Source organism: Canis lupus, chromosome 9, assembly GCF_003254725.2.
Source record: "Canis lupus dingo isolate Sandy chromosome 9, ASM325472v2, whole genome shotgun sequence".
NCBI lineage: Eukaryota > Metazoa > Chordata > Mammalia > Carnivora > Canidae > Canis > Canis lupus.
The window spans coordinates 21,365,811-21,382,572 of record NC_064251.1 but is presented as its reverse complement, the minus strand read 5'-3'; the positions used below and the strand labels follow the sequence as shown (position 1 = coordinate 21,382,572).

Here is a 16,762-nt window from a genome sequence, read left to right as displayed (position 1 = left end):
AGTAGGGAACAGCCTGTGTGAAAGACAAACAAATCCTAGCCAGACAGGAAAGGGGAGTTCCTCTTGTTTCTGTAACTTCCCTTTCTCTCTTCTCTGGCTTATCAGCAGGGTTACACACTGTTAATGCTATGGCCTTTTTTTTTTTTTTTAATTTTTATTTATGATAGTCACACAGAGAGAGAGAGAGAGGCAGAGACACAGGCAGAGGGAGAAGCAGGCTCCATGTACCGGGAGCCCGATGTGGGATTCGATCCCGGTTCTCCAGGATCGCGCCCTGGGCCAAAGGCAGGCGCCAAACCACTGCGCCACGCAGGGATCCCTGCTATGGCCTTTTGAACCACACTCCAGCTAGGATGGGATACCAGGCTACAGAGATGCTTTTGGAGCAAGAAAAGTACATACATACATCTACAATTATATCCATGACACTGTACATAAAGGAACAAATGTAAATCACATTTATTCATGTATGTAACAAATCACCTTTAACATTCATGTTAAGACATTGGACACAGTGTGAACCTACATTATTTCATGTAATCCTTGTAAGATGCCTGAGAAGTGGGCATTGTTAGCACCATTTTACCTTTTTTTTTTTTTTTTCAGATTTTTAGATTTTATTTATTTGTTCATGAGAGACACACAGAGAGGCAGAGACACAGGCAGAGGGAGAAACAGGCTCCATGCAGGCAGCCTGATGTGGGACTTGATTGCGGAACTCCAGGATCACACTCTGAGCCGAAGGCAGATGCTCAACCGCTGAGCCACCCAGGCATCCCTACTCTTTTTTTTTTTTTAAGGTTTTATTTATTTATTTGAGATGGAGAGAACGAGAAGAACAAGTGAGGGCAGGGAGGAGAGAAGGAGAAGTAAGCAGACTCCCCACTGAGTAGGGATCCTGATGTGGGGCTCAATCCCAGGGTCCTGAGATCATGACCTGAGCCAAGGGAGGACGCTTAACCAACTGAGCCATCCAGGTGCCCCAGTTCCATTTAACAGAGAAGAACATTGAGATTCAGGGAGATTAAAAAAAAAAAAAAAAAAAAAGAGATTCAGGGAGATTAGTAACATTGGCCATGGCCACATGGCTAAGTAGGAAAGCTGGGATTCTATTTGGCTCCAAAGTCTATATTCTTTTAAATAAAAGGAGTGCTGTGTCATGAAAAGAACAAAATTATAGAACTGGAAGGATCCCAGAATATCTTGGAAATACAGTTGTCATAAGTGTATATGTTACACACCATGATAGTAAATACCATTTATGACATGCTTACTAGCACTAGACATTGGGTCAAATGCTTTACATACATTATCTTTACTTCTGAATGAGATATACACCAGTAACCCCATATTGCAGATAAGAAACCATTCTCAGAGGAGTTAAGTAATTACATAGAGTCACATACAGCTAAATAAGTGATGGAGCTGGGATCCAAACTCAAGTCTGCCTGACTCCAAAGTGTGTGTGCTCTTAACCACTAAGGTAATGAAAATCATCATCATCATCATCATCAATAATAATAATAGCAATAATAATAATATCCTACTCTAAGTGCTTTAAATCTTACAACTAATAAGTATTTTTATTATCCCTGTTTTGCAGGAGAGGAAAATATTGCCTTTTGTAGTATTAAGCTCACATTATAGATACCACACATGTTAAACATATACTCCTACTGTCTTATTTGCTTAACACATATTGGATGCTTTAATCTAGAAAATGTTTTATTTCATAACATCATAAGTGTTTTTTAAAAAGATCTTATTTATTTATTTGTGAGAAAGAAAGAGAGAGAGAGAGAATGCATGAGCAGTGGGGAGGGGTAGAAAGAGGGAGAAGCAGACTTCCCACTGAGCAGGGAGCCTGGTGCAACTGCACCAGATCAATGCTGGGACCTGGGATCATGACCTGAGGCAAAGGCAGACACTTAACTGACTGAGCTAACCAGGCACCCCATCATGAGGGTTTTCATTGTCTATCCTATACATTAAGGTCTTGGGGGAAAAAGATGTGAAAAGATACCGTCTATAAACAAAGCAGGCATAGTCAGGAGAGGGATCATATTGAGAGGAGAAGGCCCTCCATATCAGGAGGACCTCCGTGCCAAATCTTGTTTGGTTGCTCTTCCAGCTGGTCTTCTGCATCCCTTTCTATTTGGTTCTCTCTAGCAGGTTGGCTAGCAAGCTGACTTCCATTGTGGAGCAGAGGTTAAGTACTCAGGCTTCAGGATCAAGATCTGGATATCTGACAATATGAGTTGCATGAGCTTGTACAAATTACTTACCCTTTCTGAGCCTCAGTTTCCTCATCTGTAAAATGGTTGCTATGGTGCCTAATTTAATAGGGTTGTGAGTTTTAAATGAAACAAGGTGAGCATACTGCCAAGCAGTATGTGTCCTCAGGGGATTCCCATGTTATATAACATCAAAACTCTTTAGGTGTTGGGAGTGGGTAGAAGGGTTCCTGGGATGGTTTCACAGGATGGTCCTGAGCAATGAAGGGAGAGTGAAAGCAACACTGGCATTTGGCATTGGGTCCTGACAGCAACCATGAGTCAGCCCCAGGTGCCGAGGGACCGGCAGTGTTCTTAGCACTGTTGGGCGTGTGCTATGGTCACTTGGCCATGATCCTCTTCAGTCATGCTGTCTGAATGTCGTTCTTATAAATCTGGATCTAGTCTGGTTTTTTTATTTCCTTTTTTTTTTTTTTTTTTTTTTTCAGAAAAACAGCCTCTACCATGTGATGTCATAGTCTAGCCTGGGTCAAAGAAGGAAAGGAGGAGGAGATTGTATATACATAGTTGGGTGAGGGGTCTATCTGGTCTTGGAAGAAATTCTCTATCCTTCTCTCCTCTTTCGACCTCATTTTCAAGACCCAGTAAGAAATTAATATTTGGATATAGAGTGGGAGGGAAGTGATAAATCATAATGGTTAAGACCTGAAGCTTAGCGTCAAGCAGTCCTGAGTTCAAATTCTGACTGCCAATTACTGCCTCTGGGCCTTCGGCACATTACTCCTGTTTCCCCATTTTTCCCAGGGACAAGATAATTCTGATACATTATGGTAGTCGGATTTTAAAAAATACTTGCAAAGCACTCAGCACTTGTATCAGAGAATGCACTGTGCATCACATGTGATTGTTCAATAAATGGCAGCTACTAGTAAGTCCCTGGTAGTTGATGAGGAACATGGCTCAACTATTTTCTCTGCTTTTTACCAAGTTGCGAGCCAAAGTTTTCCCCAGTAACCATTCTTCTTTCTGAGAGATGGCCATGCTCTTCACACCAAGTGTGTCATTCTAGAGATGAGGAGATGGCGAGAGATGGAGTAGCTGTGTCCCTACACCTTTGTCTTCCCTCCCTTAGCTAGCTGGCTCCCTGACTGCAGCTCTTCTGCTTGTCCCTGCTGCCTTCCTGCCCTCTAAAGAAATCTGTCTCCTCTCTCCAGCTTGGAGGGATCAGCCCTTCCCAGCTAGGACTTCTGGCTCCCTTGACCCTGATTCTCCCCCACATCCTCTCCTGTGCTCTGCTCTGTATTTTGCAGACAGCTGGGGAAGAGGCCAGCATGTCTCTACATCATAGAGACTATAATCCCAGGATGTTATGCATGCAATTTCATTGTGTAGGAGGCCCCTAGTGCTTTTTACTGCCTGGTATGTTGTTCTGGATTTGTGCATGAGTGTATAGGGGGAAGGCTGAAGATTAGAGACAGCACTCCTAAGGATAGGGTCACCTCTCCTCTTGCTTCAGCCAGATGTTCCACTGCCTGTATTAGAAGAGAAATTCACATGGCAGTAGGATCCCTACCCAGAAGTCAATCTAGGTAGTCAATCTAGGTTGGGGCCAGAAATCTCAGGTCAATGTCCATCTGGATCAGAACCAGATCCCTGTCTTCCCAACCACTAGGAGTGGGTGTGGGATAGGGACAGAGAACTAAGGAGGTGGGTAGAAAACAAAGACTGACTCCACTGGATATAAGACAAAAAGACTACAGCTAATTACAGTTAAAAGGAAAGAAGAGGGCAGCCCCGGTGGTGCAGCGGTTTAGCGCCGCCTAAAGCCCCGGGTGTGATCTGGAGATCCTGGATCGAGTCCCACATCAGGCTCTCTACATGGAGCCTGCTTCTCCCTCTGCCTGTGTCTCTGCCTCTCTCTCTCTCTCTCTCTCTGCATCTCTATGAATAAAAAAATAAAAAAAGTATTTAAAAAAAAAAGGAAAGAAGAACATTTATATATGCTATTGTGAAAAGAAGCCCAAGACCTATTCTTAAGTAAAAAAAGAAGTCATTAAAAAAAAAAGTCATTGAACAACAGAGATATTAAGTCCCATTTATGCTTTTTTAAAAAGATTTTATTTATTTACTATTTTTAAAAGATTTTATTTATTTATTCATGAGACACACACACACACACAGAGGGAGAGAGAGAGAGAGAGAGAGAGAGAGGCAGAGGGAGAAGCCGGCACCCCGCAGGGAGCCCAATGTGGGACTCGATCCCAGAACCCCAGGATCACACCCTGAGCTGAAGGCAGACGCTCAACCACTGAGCCACCCAGGTGCCCCCTAAGGTCATTTTATATATAAAACGTTGAGCTCCAGAGATATGAAATGACCTACCCAAGGTGACACAACAACACGGAGGCACAATCTGCCTTCAAAATCCTAACCAATGCTTGTTTGTCTTTTTAATCAATGATACCATACTTCCCTATTTAAAACCCAACTTTTTTGTTAACTTTAATCTTTACCCCAACCCCAGTCCTAATTCACAGTGGGCTCAAGTGTTTCTGGCCCCACCTCAGTGGAAATGGCTGGTTTGTTTTCTGTCCCCCCATCCCTGCTCCTCCTATCACATCAATCAGAAATCTCCCTCCTGACCATGTTTCCTTCCTCAAAAGGGCACTCTTAGGTGGGAGGAAATTAATGGATTTGGTCGCCAGCCTGAAGTGACTCTGAGGCTGTCAGGCTCTTCTCTGCACACTGCAGAAGATGACTATCACCAGGAGGGCTTTGTGGTTCAGGCCAAGTGGGCCACCTCCTTTCTTCTTCCAGATGCCTTATGAAGGCAACCTCATGACCCTGGCTATGGAGGAGCACAACAGGCTTTCAGTGGCCATAATTTGAGAGCCTAAGACCCTGAGATGAAGATTTGAAGAGAGAATGTGAAGCATAATTTGTGGTGGGCAGAAATCAGTGAATTGGGACAAGAGCAGCAGTTGAGTCCAGGGGGTCAGTGTCTGGGAGTAATTTAGGAAAGTTCAGTGCTGACAGCTGTGTCTGGAGCTGAGCGTCAGGGCCAAACCAGCTCCTGGGCTGCTCGGCTGCTTCAAGCTAGTGACGCTCTGGCTCAGGACACAGAGACAGCTGTGGTGTAGCAGAAGTCAGGAGCCCTGGGACTCCAGGCTCAGCCTTGCTACTTCCCAGAAGTGTGACCTTAGGCAAGTCCTTAGGAAAGAAAGGAAGGAAACCTCCACTGAGTGAGTGCAATGCCCTTTCACATATGTCATCCTCACTACCATTGACCGTTTATCAAGAATAATGTCCCCATCTTACATGGGGGAAACATTGTCAGGATAACCAAAGTCATTCCAGGCTACCTGGTTGTGGAGTAGGAAGACAGAAGTGGGAATCAGAGCTGCTGAGTTCAAGTTCTGGGCTCTTTCTCCTGAGCTTTGGCTTCTTACCCTGTAAAACTGGCACAATAATGAAGTCACCCATAGTAGGTTCTAAACCCTTCCTTTCTCCTAACTTTGGTCTTGAAGAGTAGTGGCCACCTTCTTCCTAGGAATGAAGTAACCTTACTTTTGCCCTCCCCCCCAATCAGGTTGTGGATATAGGCCCTAGGAGGTGCCTGGAAGGGAGGGTATTTTGACTCTGGTTTCCTCTCTGTCCCTAACCCCAGGCCTTGTCCTGGAGACTCTGGAGGGCTGGCTCCCTCATTTCCTCCCCAGTTTTGGCCAGCGGGCTGACTTTAGTGGGTGTTCCCAGGGAAGGGGAATTCTGAGCCCAGCTCCAGACACCCCTTCCCCCACGGCCCAGGACAGCCCCAACCCCCTGCCTTAGATACTGCGGGCGTGGAGAGGCCCTCTGAACCCCCAACCCTTCTTTCTCCTCCAGGTCCGCGAGAGCAGCTCGCTAACCTCCTTCCTCACCCCCGCCGCGAAGGAGCCGGGGCGACCAGGGCCCCCGGTGCGGATGCTCAGAGACCCCGGCGAGTCCTGGGCGCCACGCGGCTGAGCCCAGGAAATGCGTCCGGGTTCTGGGGTTACGAGGGGAGCTGTCCAGCCCCGCAGGGTGAGCTAGGAGAAAGTGGGCCAACGCCGACCCGGCCGAGCGAGCGGCGGGCGCCAGGGCCGGGTGGGGCAGCGACTCCCCCTCCAGCCCGGCGGCCCCGGGCGTCGCCCCCGCCCCCCACGTGGCCGCAGCCGTCCCAGCCCCTGCGAGGAAGCGGCGCGGCTTCCTGGGGCTTGGGCCGGGGATATAGGCGCCCCCGCCCGGGCCCGGCTCAGCGCCACCGCCCCTCCTCGCCTGCGCGCCGCGCGATGGCCTCGCTCCGGGCTGAGCGCGCAGCCAGCGGCCCGCGGCTCCCCGCTACCCGCGCGGGGCGACCGGCTGCGCTCCGCCTCCTCCTCCTGCTGGGCGGTGAGCGCTGCGCCCGGGGGCCCGGGGGAGGGGGAAGCGCGAGAGAGGCCCGGAGGGGAGGGGGCTGGACTGCCGAGGCCGAGACGGGGCCCCGGGGTGCGGGCGGGACAGCGCTGTCCTCGGACGGTCCTCGGCCCCACTTCGGTGAGGGCTCGGCGCGAGCTGCTTCCCACTTGGAGGAACCTGGGCTGCCGGGACCCCGCGGAGCGGTCTTGGGAGGTCTGGGGCTGGCGAGGAGGAAGAGGATTTTGGGTCTGGATTGAGTGGGAGGGAGCTGGTATCAGCCCACTCTTCCAGTCGCTGAGGCGTCCCTTGGGGGCCTGGATTGTTCCTTTTTCTCCTCTGAAAGTAGTTTTGACTTCTTAGGGTCTCAGACCCCTCCTCCAGGCTCCACCGCTTGGATCCCCACTATCCCTCCTCCCCCTCCCATTTCTGTTCACAGCTGTCCTAAAGCCCCAGGAGTCCCTGGCTCAGCTTCTTCCCACTGAAGGCAGCTTGAAGTTAGAAGGTGTGTATCCCCCCCCCCACCCCAACTCTGGGAGGGTGGGCGGGCTAGGGCTGCGTGCGAGGAGAGCCAGGTCAGTGGGGAGGGTCTCTTTTCTCACGAGCCCAATTGGTGGGCCATTAAACTTCCTTCTGTTCTCTCTTGGGGTTCCTTGTGGTCTTTCTCCCTCTCATCCCCTGTGGCTCCCACCCAGCTCTGAGCTGGCTTACCTCACAGGTAGGTTAGAAGACCCCAGAAAAAGTATGTGGATGTTCCAGTGGGGCTGGCACCTGGAAGGCATTAACATTTTTCTGAGCTGAGACTCCTTGGAAAACTTTCTGAGACTCTCCTGGTGTTTGCCATGTTTGAAGACAGGAACAGTGGAAATACCTGGACCAGAGGGATTGGAGGAAGGGGCAGGGGTGTGGTCAGTGTGCAGCAATCTGTGCCCACAGGGAACAAGATGGCTGACTATGAAACCAGTGTCCAATTTTGCTGGCAATCTTATAAGGAGCAGATGGACTCTATCCCCAAGGATTGGTGCGACTGGGCCATGATTAGCAGGTAGGGGCAGTACCAGGGCAGCTTGGGCCAGGGGTGGGGCCTGCTCCTTGTGGGTGGGCCTTGCATAAGTGTGGGGCATTCTTCTCTCTTGGCCCAACCTGTACTCACTCTAGTCTTCCCTTGCCCCCAGGCCTTATAGCGACCTACAGTATTGCTTGGAGCATTTTGCAGAAGCATTTGGCCTGGGCTTCCCCAATCCCTGGGCAGAAGAGGTCATCTTTGAGACTCACCAGATCCACTTTGCCAACTGCTCCCTGGTGCAGCCCACCTTATCAGACCCCCCAGAGGATGTACTCCTGGCCATGATCATAGCCCCCATCTGCCTCATCCCCTTCCTCGTCACCCTTGTGGTATGGAGGAGTAAAGACAATGAAGCCCAGGCCTAGGGTGGTATGAGCTTTTCTTGGAAGCCATTTTACTCCTTTTCCCTGCTACCACCAGGTCTCTCTTCCCCTCCCTGCCTCCTTTTCTTACTCCCACCCCCACCACAGATCCTTGGACTGGTGGAAATGGAAACCCAGCGGTGTCACAGCACAAGTTCTGTACTCTTCTAAATAAAAGTTTTTTTTTGTACTATCCCCTCCCCATCCTAGAGTCTCTGCCATTCTCACAGGCCCTCAGCTCTGGGAAGCAGAGTTAGAAGAATCTGGATAGCAGCACTGTTTTGTTCACTTGCCTGCTCCCCAGTATCTCCCTCCCCCCACCTGAAGGCCACCCCTCCACTGTTTCCTCCTAAGGCTGGGCCTTTCCTGTCCTTGTCCAAACCCAGCACCAGGAAGTATACAGGAAAGAGACTCCCTTCCGGTCTGGACAGCAGCTGGGGAGGTGTGGGGGGAGGGGCAAGGGTGGAATTTTTGCTGTGACTCCTGCAAGAAGGAAGGGGGACCACCCAGGAGCCCTGAATTTTCCTCTTCATGCCTCAGTTTACTCCCAGGGTCTGGGAATAGGAACTTTGATATGATCAAAAAGAGTCCATCTCTAAGGACCTCAGGATTGAGGGCAAGGGCAGTAGGGACTTACTCTACTAAGTCCACCACAGGACTCCCCTTCCAGGTCCCTGCCTCATCCTATGTTGTCCTGTACCCTGGGGGTGTGGCCTACAGCCTGACAGCACACTGCCCCCTGGTGTCCACTAGAGGTAAGAGCCAGAAGATGGACGTGACATGGAAGAAGCTCAAAGCTGAGGAGCCGGACCCTTGGATCAGACATCTGCCACCTCCATAGCAATCACTAGTTCTTAACTGGAACATTCTATCAGCTTCCTAAGTCATACTGATACTCCCTTAAGACACATTCCCATTTTCTAGGGATGTACCTAGCCTCTGAACTCACCATTTCTTATACAGACACTCTTACATGTTCCCCAGACAGTAAGGCCCAGTTTTTCACCAGAGGACCTTCACCTCCAGTTCTTTCAGAACATCAAGAATATGAGAGAACAACTTTGTTCTCCATAAAGGCATATGTTCATTCTTTATGGTGCCTGAAGCCTCTTCAGGGACTTTCCTCTTTGCTGAAATATTTACCTCTCTGAAGACATGCACATCCATTTCCTGGGACACGCCTGTCCATTCCATAGATATACACCTATATGCTTCTTAGAATATATCTATCTATTCATCCTCTGAGACAGACGTCCCCTTTCAGGACATGTCTGTCTCTCTAGAAGCATTCCTGTTCCCTGGGGCATTTTGAGTTTTCACCTGAGCTAAGTCTTTGCTCTGTTTCCATGAATGCATCGGTCTTCCCCAGGGATATATAGTCTCTTCTTGGCCCATATTTGCCTTCATGTGTTTTACTAACATACACCAACGGTATGCTGGTATAAGATACTGTGTAGGGTATCTTTTGTTGGAAAGTTAAGTTAGATAAGGGCTTGGTTTCTGCTCTCAATGGCTTCTATCTAGTAGGAAAACTGACATGTACACAAACAAAAGCAATGGAGTATATGATGAGAGTCATGCAAGAGATACAAACCAAATGTTGTATAAGTGCAAAAAAAAAAAGAGGGGGAGGTCATGGCTAGCTGAGATGCGATCACAGGAGGGTGATTGTGGAGTTGGTACATGACTAGGCCTTAAGATGAAATACATTACCCCTAGGGAAGAGAGGAGAAAAAGGAGTGAATTGGGAAATTATTGTAATATTCTAGGCTTGAGAAAAAGAGGACATGGGCCAAAGGAGTGATGAATGAGGAAGTAGAAAATAAAAAGTAGGAGAGATGTTTAAAGACAGGGGAGGGAACCAGGAGGACTTTAGAAATGAAGGAGATGAAGGAGAGGAGAGATTAGGGTTGACTCAGACTTTGAATCTGAGTTACTAGGACAATGATGGAAGTAATGATAGAAAATGGCTATTAGAAAGAGGAGCTGACATGAAGAAAAGCATGTACAATATGAGCTGCCAGTAGAACAAGCTTTTATGTCTTACAGAGAGTTAGAAATGGGAGTGGTGGTGGTGGAAAGGTTGGAGCTGGAAATACAGATTTAGGAGTCTTTTGCACAGAAATGTCAAGTGAAGCCATGAGAAGGATGAAAGTTCTCAAGGCAGAAGGTGTATTGAAAATAAAGCTGAGGTTAGGTCCTTAGGAAACATACACATTTAAAGAATGAGGGAGAAGTGAAACAAAGGGAAAGATCAGAGAGACAGTAGCAGACCAAGGATAAAGCAGTGCCATGGAAGCAAAGGAGATAGTGCCCTTTGAAAGAACATTATCAATTGAATGATTCATTCATTCATGCAATAAATATTTGCTGGGCACTTCGGTAGATCAGGAACTGTGCACAATGAAGAATAGACTTGGGTGGGGGAAAGGTTAAAGGTCAGATAGGAAATTCAGAGGGTGACAGAGTCAAGGAAAAGAGGGAAGATGATATAAAAGGAGGCCTAGAGGCAGTTGGAAAGGAGAGGCAAGAAGATATGCCAAAGGATTGGTCTTATAAAGGAGGAGTGACACTTCTTCCTTTGAGTCCAAACAAACAAACAAAAGGAGTAAAAGTGGAGAGGAATTCTTGTGGGATGAATCAAGTGTGGTGACAGAGATGGAACTATTAAGACATTCGAATGCTTGGCCTCAAGTTCACAAAATAGAAAGGGCATTCTGCAGAGAAAAGATGAAGACAGGTGGAATGACTTGATGAACGGAAACATTTGAAGAGTTAGCTAGAGGGATATGACAGGGAGTCCATAAAAGACAGTGCTGGGCTGCACTGAGAGTCCAGCCGTGAGGTTAGGGAATCTGGGGCTCAGCCAGCATGATCCATGCATTTTATTATTTATTTTTATTTTTTATTTTTTATTTTTTGATCCATGCATTTTTTTTTTCCAGTAATACAACTGGGCCCAGGAGTTGTGGGGGAGAGAACAGAGGCAGGGGCAGGGAGCAACTACCCTGGTTTGGGAAGTGACCAGCAGGTAGACAAGCAAGGGGACAGAACTGGGTAGTCTAGGCTGGGTAAGGAGTCAAATAAGACCAAAATGGGTCTGGAGACTTGTGATGTGGGAAGTGAGGACATGAGAGATGGATGGCTGTAGTCAGAGGAAGCAACTCTGAATCATAGAAGCTGAAGTTTTTCCAGCGCTGAAAGCTACAAGCGTGCTCCCATGGGTACTGCAGGAGAACAGGGAATGGTGAGGTCGAAAGACTTAGCAATTGAGAAGACTGGGGAATGATGAGGTGTTTGTTAAATGCAACTGACAACGAACGTTAGTATTAAAAAGCTGAGCAGAGTGGAAACAAGCCTCAGCAGTTCTGCCAAAGTGTGCCGCTTTGGGGAAGTCACTGCCCTTCTCTAGAGCTGCACGAGAAGACTTTTCGGGGTTCTACACGGTAAGGATTTTTAGGATAATGGCAAACGACTGGCAGACCAGCAAGATCCCTCACGTCGTTGGGCCTCCCCTCTCCGAGGAGGCATCCGGAACCTTTCTGCTGTGCTTTTTGCCCGGACGTGCAGAAGCGGAGGCCGGAAGTCCTTTGCCCGGAGGTTCCGAGTTTCCTGGGCTACTACAATGGCGATGAGTTTCGAGTGGCCGTGGCAGTATCGCTTCCCGCCCTTCTTTACGTGAGGCTCAGACCCCGAGAAGCCCCGCTGTGTCTCCCTCCCCTGCCCCGGACCCCGGGCTCAGCCCTGATGCCTCAAATGGGGAGGGGGAGAAAGGACCCGGTGGCCACCACCCTCAGTCCCCCACTTTGTTCCCCAGACGCGCCTCCGGCAAGCGCTGCCTCTCGCTCTCTCACGCCCTCTAATTCTGCGCCCCACCCCCTTCACCCGGCAGGTTGCAGCCGAACGTGGACACCCGGCAGAAGCAGCTGGCCGCCTGGTGCTCGCTGGTCCTGTCCTTCTGCCGCCTGCACAAACAGTCCAGCATGACGGTGATGGAAGCTCAGGAGAGCCCGCTCTTCAACAACGTGAAGCTACAGCGTATCCTCCCTCAGGCTCTTCCACAGCCCACACACATGCACTTCCACGCTTTCCCACATGCCCAGACTTCACACACCCCCACCCCTACCCCCCAGCCCCGTCACCCACCGTAGGCAGGTTCTCACCCAAACTGGCCTTGGGAAAGAGCCAGTATGTGTTAGCTGACTTCCATTTTATACCCAACCCCCAACGCAAATGCAGCCTCAAACCCTCTTGCCTTAGGCAGTGAGGAGGACCCAGGTGTCATTCGGGTCTTAGAATCTCTGCCCGGAAACCGCCAAATCCCAGGCTTTTCAACCCAAATCCTTTTGACTCTGTATCTCCGGTCCTTTTCTGAGTGAAGCTCAAACTCTGGAACTCCCTTTAGTAATTTTCTCCACCTACTCTCTTTCTCCCAGGAAGTAAAGGTCATTTGTTTTTGCTGCCTGATTCATACCTAAAATATCTGTGGAGAAAATCTGAAGGAAGGAGAGAGGGCAGAGGGTGACAGATGGTAGTACCATTCATTTCTTAAGCTCTTCCCTTTAATTGGACTAGTTTCTCTTTACCTTCCTCTCCCCGCCAAAATCCATGAAATGCCAATGTATAGACTGTTGGGGAATTGCACATATATGTGTGGGAGGGAGAAGAAGGGGACAGGTAGCTCTCAACATGACAGTGGCCCTGAGAATTTTTATCCCACCCAAATCATTCCATCAATGCCCTTCCCTTAACTTTAAACCAGGGAAGCTCCCTGTGGAATCAATCCAGGTTGTATTAGAGGAACTGAGGAAGAAAGGTGGGTTCAGGTCCTCAGATTTCCTTATTTTTCCTCCTACTTGGGCTTTCTGGAGGGCAGATTGGCATAAATGTTTGGGTTTTTTGTTTGTTTTGTTTTGTTTAAGATTTCATTTTTAAGTAATCTGCATACCCACTGTGGGGCTGGAACCCACAACCTTGAGATCAGTAATTACCCACTCCACCACCTATGCCAGCCAGGTGCTCTATAAGTCTTTGCTTTTAACACCTTTTTTCTCTCCCCTGACTTGGAGCCTATACTGTTCTGTACAGTAAATAGTCCAATTCCCTGGGTCCTTTCTCCCTATCGGTTTTTTTTTTTTTTTTTTTTTAAGGTTTTATTTATTTTTTCATGAGAGAGAGAAAGGCACAGACACAGGCAGAGGGAGAAGCAGGCTCCATGCAGGGAGCCTGACATGGGACTCGATCCCAGGTCTCCAGGATCACACCCTGCACCGAAGGCAGGCGCTAAACTGCTGAGCCACCTGGGGTTGCCCCTTATTGGTATTCAACACTGAAATCTCTCCATCTGTGTTCTGAGACCTGGAGAGAGGTAGAAGGAGAAACGGTGCCTTGCAGATAGTAATAAAACAGATCTTGAATTGCACTTCCTGAAAGCTGAGTCTCTTCCACTCTGTTCTACCTTGGTTTTGCCTTCTGTCCCTTCTTAGCATAAGATGTTTTCATAAGTATCTGTTTTGCAGGGAACCTGGAGTGGTTGGATAAGAACAAGTCTAGCTTCCTGATCATGTGGCGAAGGCCAGAAGAATGGGGGAAACTCATCTATCAGTGGGTGAGACTATTCTGCCGCAGTGACCATGGCAAAGGGGAATCATATCTGTGTTCAGCAGACACCCAGCATTCCTAGGTCCAGACAGAGCAAAGTGGGAAGGGGCAGAAGGAAGAAGTATAGGCCTTCCAGGCAAGCCTCAGTGACTCAGTTCCCTGGCTGTATAGAATTTCCCTACCTTTGACTGTGGGAGGCCAGAGGCTATATGAGGCCATGTTTGGAGATTGCAGTGCTGGGAACCAGGAGTACTATTGTTGGCTGGAGTCTCTGGCCACAGAAGATAAATGAGGAAAGGAAGAAAAAAAAAAAAAAAAAGGCTGGGGCCCTCCCCATCTGCACCCTTTGGGGCTGTCCACAATATGAATGTGACATTCTGAACCAGAGTGGGTGTGGGGACAAACTCTTTCCCCCACATTCCTAGCTACCACCAGCCCTAAACTCCCAAGGGAGAGAAGAGGGGAAGAAGCATCAACAACCCAAATATAACAAATACATGCCACCTATTCCTGAACAGGAAAACAGAATGAGAGGTCACTCCTCAGACATGTGAAGGCCTGTGGTTTAGTGGTTCCGTATGTGTGTGTACACATATAAATATAGTACCTGTATGGCTTGTGGTTTTTAGGCCACTCCTGCTGAGGTGACAGTGAGCCCTGGTTTGGGAATAGGTACCATTCCTGGGTCAGGTAGGTGGAGCTGGTGAGCTCAACTTCTCCCAGGAGATACCTGGTCCTTATTCAATCCCTGATTTCTGTGTCCATAGGTTTCTAGGAGTGGCCAGAACAACTCCGTGTTCACCCTGTATGAACTGACCAATGGCGAAGACACAGAGGATGAGGGTAATGCTTTTCCCTTTCCCCCCAGTTTTGTCATCTGAATCCTCTCCAGTCCTTGTTTAATTGGCATTCAGACTTCCCATCTCTGCCTCTGAATTCCAAATACTACATGACACAAGGGCTCTTAACCCATATGCAAGGTTTCTGTAAACCACCTGTATTTACATGCAAGAATACCCCCATATTTTGTGTGTGGGGATATGTACATTTTCCTAGGGATAGAGTCCATATTAAAAGATTTTTTTTTTTTAATTTTTATTTATTTATGATAGTCACACAGAGAGAGAGAGAGAGAGAGAGGCAGAGACACAGGCAGAGGGAGGAGCAGGCTCCATGCACCGGGAGCCCGATGTGGGATTCGATCCTGGGTCTCCAGGATCGCGCCCTGGGCCAAAGGCAGGCGCTAAACCGCTGCGCCACCCAGGGATCCCAATATTAAAAGATTTTTAAGAGCATCTGTGACCCATGAAAAATCAAGAATTATGGTGTAGATGCTGAATGAGGAACCAGAGAAGGAGATTAAGCCTAAAATCTCATTCCTTGCTGACACAGGCTTTCTTTCACCCTGTATACTTATAGAGGGCTCAAGATTTGTGGGCGTCAGCTGAAAGGATTGGGCCAACACCCCCATCCCCACCCCCAGGCCTTTTAAATACTTTGGTTTCTGGCCAGGCCAGGATTTTTATACTGTTTGATTTTTACATAGTGTAAATATAATCTTAGCTTTTTTATCTCTGACTTCATATTCTGATCCGCAGGATCACCAAAAGTTCCAATCTCAGCTGGGGAACAAAAGGCACCTCCCCTTTCTGCCAGGCCCTGGCTGCCCTAACAGAGTTTACAGCTCTTGGCTGTTCCCCCACCCCCCCACCCCCCGCCCTGCAGGCCGCTGCTTGCTACTCCCACCATCACCCCATGACTTCAGCACTGCAGCCTTGCCCAGCCCACCACTCACGCTGGGCAAAGCTGGAGGCTTCCTCAGAAAGCAAGCTCCCTGACTAAAGAGGCAGGCCCCCGTAGGGGGTGAGGTGTACAAGCCTGTTAGGGCTTGCCACCTGCTTCTCACCTCTCCCTGCAGTATCTTGCCATATCTCCAGATACTCAGCTGGCCCTTGGCTCCCAGCCTTGTTCCTTTTCACTAGGAAAGGGCAGATATCTGTGCTGGACCCTAACAGTCTTTGGTCAGAGGTGGCTATACTTTATGTTACAATAGGTGCTCTTGATGGGTATAGGTATGCAATGAGGGTCATCCAGTGACAAGGACCTTGACCTTCCTAGGCCTCACCAGGAAGTCCCCCTACTTTGTGGCCCACACGTGGGTGGTGTCACTCTTGTACATCAGACACTAATGGTGTGGGGTTGGGGGGTACACATGAGGGTTGAGTCTGACCAAAGAACCCGGAAGGGGAAAATAAGCATGAACTCTCATTTCATGCTGACTCAGGCTTTCTTTCACCCCTTACTCCTAAGGATTACCCAGGAGGGGTTGGTGGCAGCTGCGCCAGCATAGATGGCATGTGTCTACCCTGGCCTCAAGGTCTCAGCTTCCATCTGGACTGTTCTCAAGGGCCTTGAGTCCCCAGGAGCTGAGTGTCCCTGACTACCTGTCTCTCCCTATCCAGAGTTCCATGGGCTGGATGAAGCAACCCTACTTCGGGCTCTGCAGGCCCTACAGCAGGAGCACAAGGCTGAGATCATCACTGTCAGCGATGGCCGAGGCGTCAAGTTCTTCTAGCAGAGACCTGTCTCTTACTTCTTACCTCCCACCTTTCCAGGGCTTTCAAAAGGAGACAGACCCAGTGACCCTACAGACTGGATCTGTGACTCCACCAGACTCAAAAGGGCTCCAGTCCAGGGATGGGTTTCCCACTACCCTGTATGTCTGTCCTTGGGGAAAGGTGAGGCTGAGGTACCAGGGAGAAAAGATGTGCTTCTCCTTGCCCTGCCTCCTCTACCATCCTAGACTGTCCCTGAGCCAGGGTCTGTAAACCTTTAACTTCACATGTGTTCACATACGTAAGTACATACACGCGCCTGCACAAGCTTTTGTCTCTCCCCTTTCCCACCCCTTTAGCTGCTATTGCCTCACCTCTCAGGCTGGTGCTGGATCCTTCCTAAGGGGTGAGAGAAGCCCTGGCTGCAGGCAGCCTTCCAGGCAATATGAAAATAGGAGGCCCAGGAAGGGGCCTGGCGTTGAGGCTGGGCTGGACACTGATTTATGATATTAAAAAGCTCAACCCCACTTGTCT

The 16,762-nt window shown here is 49.0% G+C and overlaps 2 protein-coding genes across 3 annotated transcripts; both read left to right on the top strand.

The window, feature by feature from the left end:
• The first annotated feature begins 6,485 nt into the window (after positions 1–6,485).
• Positions 6,486–8,265, top strand: RAMP2 (receptor activity modifying protein 2). Of its 2 annotated transcripts, none has more exons than XM_025440518.3 (4): positions 6,486–6,641; positions 7,084–7,149; positions 7,497–7,689; positions 7,820–8,265. In XM_025440518.3, the coding sequence occupies exons 1-4, from the start codon at positions 6,542–6,544 to the stop codon at positions 8,073–8,075; spliced, it is 615 nt and encodes a 204-aa protein (XP_025296303.1). In that variant the 5' UTR covers positions 6,486–6,541; the 3' UTR covers positions 8,076–8,265. The 2 variants fall into 2 exon arrangements, with proteins under 2 accessions (XP_025296303.1, XP_025296304.1); XM_025440519.3 differs by having other exon boundaries at positions 6,487–6,641; positions 7,581–7,689.
• Positions 8,266–8,411: 146 nt separating this feature from the next.
• On the top strand, positions 8,412–16,755 carry VPS25 (vacuolar protein sorting 25 homolog). The gene is made up of 6 exons (XM_025440520.3): positions 8,412–11,750; positions 11,965–12,110; positions 12,835–12,888; positions 13,592–13,680; positions 14,441–14,516; positions 16,136–16,755. The coding sequence occupies exons 1-6, from the start codon at positions 11,698–11,700 to the stop codon at positions 16,246–16,248; spliced, it is 531 nt and encodes a 176-aa protein (XP_025296305.1). The 5' UTR covers positions 8,412–11,697; the 3' UTR covers positions 16,249–16,755.
• The last annotated feature ends 7 nt before the right edge of the window (positions 16,756–16,762 follow it).

Excerpts from the sequence above, each read along its gene's own strand:
- VPS25 (XM_025440520.3), top strand. The coding sequence starts at position 11,698 with ATGGCGATGAGTTTCGAGTGGCCGTGGCAGTATCGCTTCCCGCCCTTC. Across the intron at positions 11,751-11,964 it reads CGCTTCCCGCCCTTCTTTAC|GTTGCAGCCGAACGTGGACA; the intron begins GTGAGGCTCAGA and ends TTCACCCGGCAG. Across the intron at positions 12,111-12,834 it reads CAACAACGTGAAGCTACAGC|GGAAGCTCCCTGTGGAATCA; the intron begins GTATCCTCCCTC and ends ACTTTAAACCAG.
- RAMP2 (XM_025440518.3), top strand. The coding sequence starts at position 6,542 with ATGGCCTCGCTCCGGGCTGAGCGCGCAGCCAGCGGCCCGCGGCTCCCC. Across the intron at positions 6,642-7,083 it reads CCTCCTCCTCCTGCTGGGCG|CTGTCCTAAAGCCCCAGGAG; the intron begins GTGAGCGCTGCG and ends TTCTGTTCACAG. Across the intron at positions 7,150-7,496 it reads AGGCAGCTTGAAGTTAGAAG|ACAGGAACAGTGGAAATACC; the intron begins GTGTGTATCCCC and ends CCATGTTTGAAG.